Source organism: Tubulanus polymorphus, chromosome 2, assembly GCF_964204645.1.
Source record: "Tubulanus polymorphus chromosome 2, tnTubPoly1.2, whole genome shotgun sequence".
Classification (NCBI taxonomy): Eukaryota; Metazoa; Nemertea; class Palaeonemertea; order Tubulaniformes; family Tubulanidae; genus Tubulanus; species Tubulanus polymorphus.
In genome coordinates, this window is record NC_134026.1 from 12,700,018 (window position 1) to 12,706,743 (window position 6,726).

Consider the following 6,726-nt stretch of genomic DNA (forward strand, 5'->3'; position numbering starts at 1 on the left):
CGGGCCTCATTTAGTTTCCCCGCTTCGTCAAATATACATTGTCCTGTTACCGCACCCCGTGGTTGGTAGGTTTGATTGCCGGGATTATGATAATTTGTAGGACGCCCACGACGCGATCGAAAATCATGTCAATCTCTACAATAGGTCGCCGTGTGACCGACGCGATTACATCTGCCGCGAATAGGATTACCCGAAGTCGTTCGCTGGTTCCTATACTGGTCATGCAGACGAACGTTCTGTGGAGCTTGTTGGTTGCGTATCTCCCTCACTTCGCTTCTTGGGGAAGCGATCTCATCCCTTAAGGATTGGTCTAGCGATTTATCGTCAGAAATGGCTGCGACCGTTGTTGGCGGGTCAAGCTGGTTAATTAATTCAGCCGTCAGCGCGTGGTTAACGGCCTCGTCCACGTTTTTAGGGTGCTGTGTGATGACAAATTTCCGTATATCGGACCGTAGACCAGACATAAAAATATGAAACCGAGAAGCGGCTGGAGTAACCAGTTTTTCAAATTTAGAGGTCAGGTCTTGGGAATAGGGGCGGACTGGCTCGCGAGGACCCTGTTTTCGGCCAAGTAGTGCCTGCTCCTGTACCCAGTACAGATCTAGCTTAGTTTGTAGCCCCGCCTTAATAATTGAATATGTAGGGGGGTCTGGACCGGAGTGCTGGGCCATGACATCGTCATAGTGGTCGCGCGCAACTCCTGTCAAATAGGCTGGGAGCGCAGCAGCTTTTATGTCGCTACCCCAATTGTTCAGCACGGATAGACCTTCAAAGTCTCTTATAAAACGAGAAAAATCCTCTGAGTCTGAACCAGAAAATTAATCCAACTTTGGTGGCTGGAATGTGGGCTTTTGTAGACGGTGCACAATCGAGTTGATAGACTGAATATATGGTTCAGTCTCATGAGCAGTAGCTGGACTTCTCGGTACAGGACCCAAAGGGAATTGCGGACTCGGCGATCGGGGTAGTGGTCCTGACAGAAACGGGCCGGTCGAGCCGAGAGATGGCTGTCTGAGAAGTACTCGATGAGAAGCGAACCGCTGTCTCGACATTAGAGGGAGATGTCACAGTCAGGAGGATTTCCCGCGAAATCGCTGCGGGTCGGACAGTGACTGTCCCTGAGTCAGTGCTACTGTCATTGGTACCGGTCGATACATTGGTCACCTCAATGATAAGAAATATGTTACGTGGATAGGTTCAAAATAATACGAGGTATCAAAAAAATATAACAACAATAGCTAATAACCCGAAAGCAAGACAATATCGACTACACAAAAAAACAGGGATTTAAGCCTGAAATAGATTAAAATTACTAGTGTTAGAGCACTCGCTTGGTAACAGCGAGAAAGCGCCTGAAATAAAAAAAATAAATAGTTAGAAAAAATAGCACTCACCAGGACCGTGGTTCTCCACCAATTGATATATGTACAAATGGGTGACTAGCTCAGATGTGATCTTATAATTTCTGTGAAATATCTGTCCTGGTTTCGTAAAATAAAGAACGTCCACTCGTGAATTTGAATATATGAAAGAAAGGTTTATCATAACCGACTGGTCCAGGTGAGTGTGGAGGTACGAATGGCGATAATCGAGGGAGGGGTGCTACTATATATTCTAAATGATGGGAGTAGAGAATCTCACCGTCGGAATCGGATTTCCTTACCCGATATGGTAATCCGATCGACCGTTCAACTCTCTACATGAAAATGAATGAGGAGGTGAAATGAAGATGAATCATGGAATGAAATGATGTAATTACAATTGACAACCTATAATAATACATGGGCTATATATCAGAACTATGGAACCTTCACGTAAATAAGCTACTTTGTTACAAACTTCCCACGTCGCAGCATAATAGATACGTCGCAAATATACTACAGTGCCGCAATTAGACTACGTCGTAACAATGGTCATGTTTAATGCATGAATCGCGTTCCATAGTTTTTGGCCTCAAGATGTGTCTAGGGTAGATTCATCTGTAACCCAAATATCAAGACATTACAATGAAGTCTTTAAAACTTCCCAAAATATCTGGATTCTGTCTACGGACGGATGGACGAACGTTATGACGGACGAACAGTGAACGCAATAGCCCGCTGGGACTTAAGTCCCAAGAGGGATAAATATTACTGCTCAATGATATGCCAAACCAATTAGCAAGCATTGCACAATGTAAAGCTCATTAAGAGGGTCTGGACTGGAGTCTTCCCCGGGAAAATAACTAGTTTTCCTTGTATCTTGGGCATTCAGATTTTATGGTACTTCTAAAGAATAATGTTAGTCACATATTGTTCGGACTATATTCCAGAATACAGTGGGAATATAGCTTTAATCAACCTCTGCATGACATAAACTTGTCACTTTACTAGTTTAAGCTGGTTTTAAGCTCGATGTCCCATTTCCCTCACAGAATTTTGACACATATTACATTCAAGATCCCTCAATCTGTTACTTACTGAACACTTAAGTCCCCGATTCATATTGGTGGTGTTTCGATTACGCTACCTTGGATTTTACAATTCAACACAGAAAAATATCACGACGTGAGAACCGCTGACTCGGTGATTTCAAATCAATTTCTCAATATAGGTTATAATTTGACAGCTTATGTACACAATGCAATAATCCTTAGATATTTCTGGTTTTGGTTCAAGTCTATTTTCATAGCCATTCAAAATATTGGTGTGTTCAAATTGTACGTAAGGTAAATTTTTGCCATTTTTCAAACCCCTTCCCCCTTGTATGAACTTGGTACTTATTGACCCCTAACCGTACCTTCATTTTGAAAGACCCCCTTAAATTGGAAAACACTGAGATACTTGCAAGAATTTGATAATGATGATGTATCTATTAGGCCTAGCCTATATAAAATCATGCAAATCTATTAATGATATATATTGAGTGGGATGATATTAGGATAGGTTTGTCATTTAATATTTTATATCAGTATTTGACGTTATTTCGGATATCTCTCGTTGATTAAGTACGTACGTTTTTTGAGAGACCCTATCAGAAAAGTAAGTAACGGTACATTAGATTCCTCTTTTACCCCCACCCCATACAAAGTTAACACAATATTTGTACATATATTTGTATATATATATATATATATATATCGGTAAATATCCCCCTAGGTAAAAATCCCCCATATTTGATTTCACTAAAATTTTTCAACACTTTCAACGGCTCTTATGTTAAAAAATTATGGATTAAAAATTGTATTGCACTTTATTGCTTTATTTAACACTAGTACAGTAATTCCTTCCATTAAATGCATAATACATACGGTTACCAAACGTTTAATAAATAATAATCACTGCAGAGACAAAATACTTATTCTAGGGGTACGAGTCAGTTGATTGAATTCGGTCATTTTAACTAAATTGGCTAATTAGGAGTGGTCACTGTTGAAAATTAATAAAGATTACTTAGGCCTACGAATTATCTAGTCACGAAGCCAACCTGTTTGATTTACAGTTATTAACTTCTTTGATTATATGGGCACCAGAGTGATTACCCCTTAGATAATTTAAGGCACTTGAAATAATTAAACAATAGAAATGACAGAGCTGGTGATGTTGAAATTGAGGCATTTCTCTGTGGTGATGGTCACAATATTCACCTCGGATAATCCGTGATATTTAACAAGCTACATGCATAAAAATGACATTATTATGTGACTTAGCATATACGACATGCAAGCTACATGCATCAAAAATGACACTATCATAATTTTGAAATTTTCTAAAAAAACTATGGTTTAAAAGTAAAAATAAAATATCTAATGTACTTATGTATTCCTAAATAATGTTGTAAAAATTTTTTCTACTCTTAGTTTTATAGATAAGTGGATATGGGGGAGATTTTTACCAGGGGGATTTTTACCTGGAGGGATTTTTACCGGGGGATAGGGCCTATTTACTGGGGGTATTTTTACCTACATTCTTTCTTTCAATTACCCAGGCAACACAAATGATACTTACCTTTTCTGAATTCTTCCAACATAGCATCTAACTTAACATCCTCAAAAACAAAGTTCACAGGATGATTATAAAACTTGCATACAGTCCTCAGCGGCGTTTTGTCATCAGCATCAACGAATGCCAAATCTTTGATATTGAGAATTCCAACGATTGCAGATTTTGACGTCTCATACACCGGAATTCTTGTATACCCTCGTTTCATTATATCACTCATAGTTTGAAAATCTAAAATTGCATTGTAATCTAACAAAAATGCATCACTTAGTGGTGTCATGATATCTTTGACCATTTTCTTCGTAAGTGATAGTGCACCGGATATAATATTGACTTCATCTTTTTCGAGAACATTGAAATCTTTCGTCACCGTGATCAGTTCTTGTAATTTTTCACGGTTATACACATGCCCGATCTCTTCACCGAGTACAAGGTCTAACAATTTACTTATAGGATAGGAAATGGGGAATGTCAACAACATAAAAAATTTTGTTATCCAAATAGTCTTAGCGCCAACTGCCAATCCATGCCGCGAGCACACTGCTTGAGGAATTATTTCGCCAAAAACAACAATGCCGAAAGTTGCGCCGATAATAGCAACCATACCACTAGTTAAATCATCAAGTAAAATAGTTAATGTATTATTTACTAGAACATTTCCTAACAACAATGAGCACAATAAAAAATTTCCACGCTTGCGCAACGGCGCAATAACTTTCGCATAGCGTTTCTCAGAGCTGGAGCCGCATCGCTCAATAATCTTCAACTCTGTTTTATCCAACGCCATTAAACCTAAATTCAAACCACTGAACAAGCCAGACAGACAAAGCAGAATAGAGATAATTATCCCTTGTAGCCACATCGGCAATAAGCTCTTTTTTTCTTCTGGTACTTTAGTTTTAAATGTGACCCAGTTTTCGACACCTTGATGAATCCAAATCTCACGTCGCTGGCCTAAAATGCTTTCCACAGTCTGTTTAATGCACACATAATAATTTTCCTGGTTAAAGGTCGGCTGAAGATGCGGTAAATTTACCTCTACTTTAGCGGAAACTGAGGTTAACCCATCTGGTGAAAACATATAGGTCCTAGATTTAGCCATATCCGTGCAGTCGTTCGAAGAGCTACCAGGCGCAGCAGTAGTAAATGCCACTTCGGTAGCTGCCGAGAAACCAGAGCCAAAAAGTCTCAATGGAACGTCCTGACCAGCGAAGATATACAAAGTGCCATCCACCATATTTGAGAAAGACGAATCTTCGGCTCGAAAACCATTTACGACAGCACTTGAATTCGATGCAAATGTGATGTTAATTAAGCATAACACATAGTAAAGCATGAGAATGCGACAGAAACTCCAAAGCGGCATCGCCATCTTGGAGAAGGCTTAGAGGTGTTGACATGCGGACAACGACCCGGACGGTATTAATCGGTCGTCATTAGTTCCAAGACGAGTTTGTCGATGACGTCATTGGTAAATAATAACATAACCACGTGCGTGAGGAACAGACTTAAATACAAAGACTTTATTCAACCAATTCTGTGCGCCGAATTGTATGATCATAAACAAATTGCCGCAATCTTTTCCTTCGTTATCATCTTTTGATGATTCTTTGTTCAACATTATTCAAAAACGAATAACCACTAGTTTGTAAATAAACAAAATGAATTATTTACTTGCGTAGAAGTAGTAATGTTTATTTTCTTGCAAGACTTATAATGATAAAATCAAATAACTCTTGCTAGTAGACTATTGATGTGTTTTTAGATACCCATTCAACAATAGCCAGAATCATAGAATAGTTCAAAGTTCTTCAATTCGTCTTAAATTTAGTATGATATGTGAAACTGGGTCTACTGAAAATTCGAAACCCTGCCCTATTTCAGTAGTATGAACTAACTGATAGCTTATCATAAGAGATTTCAGAAAAAAACAACATAAAACACGAAACAAAACATTCTATTATTTTTCTTCTCAGATAAGCCTTCTCAGTAGAGTTCGATTCAGACCGACATGTCTTTTGCAATCCTTCACAGTAAAGAATGGATTAAAAAACGATGTTTTAGGTCAACTGCCAGTCCTTAACCCTGGGCCCAGTTTCACAAACAAGTTCAACTCAAATTTTTGGTGTAATTGCCATTGGTTACTTCATGTTTTCAATGAGGACAACAATTAAAACATAACTGTTTTAGGCTTAAACTGTTTCGTGAAACCGGGCCCTGATCAGACTTTTTATCAGGTATTTACTATCAAGCCCGACTGAACTAGGCCACCGTCTGATGCTCTCTCTCAAGTCAAGTTGAAATAGACATTTCCAACTGCTCTAACAGATAAGAGCGCGTACCAGGACGCACGTGGTTATGTTATTATTTATATATGACGTCATCGACAAACTCGTCTTGGAACTAATGACGACCGTATTAATCGGATAGAATTGATACGAACTTATTTCCACTTTATTCCTATGGAAGACCTCAGACGACATTCGGGATAATTCAATTTCAATTTAATCTTTATTGCACCGTAATATACAAATGACATTATTGGCTTTTTACAATAAAGAGGAAAACAAAGAAGAATACATGTATAGTATATATCAAAACCAGATAAAATTTATAGCAGTCTATATACAAACATGATAAGATAGGCAGATACACTAGTTTCTCTATACGCAGATACACTAGTTTCTCTATACTTATGACTAGTATTCAATATTCCGAGACGGTTCATATGAGTAGGTTATGTACA

At 38.5% G+C, this 6,726-nt stretch overlaps 1 protein-coding gene across 1 annotated transcript in view; it reads right to left on the reverse strand.

Annotated features, from left to right (window-relative positions):
- Window positions 1–5,399, reverse strand: part of LOC141899288 (metal transporter CNNM4-like) — a 50,802-nt gene extending 45,403 nt beyond the window's left edge. Inside the window, exon 1 of the mRNA XM_074785498.1 lies at window positions 3,987–5,399. Within this exon, the coding sequence (XP_074641599.1) occupies window positions 3,987–5,352 (1,366 nt within the window). The 5' untranslated portion in view covers window positions 5,353–5,399. The remainder of the gene's footprint in view (window positions 1–3,986) is intronic.
- Between the last annotated feature and the right edge of the window lie 1,327 nt (window positions 5,400–6,726).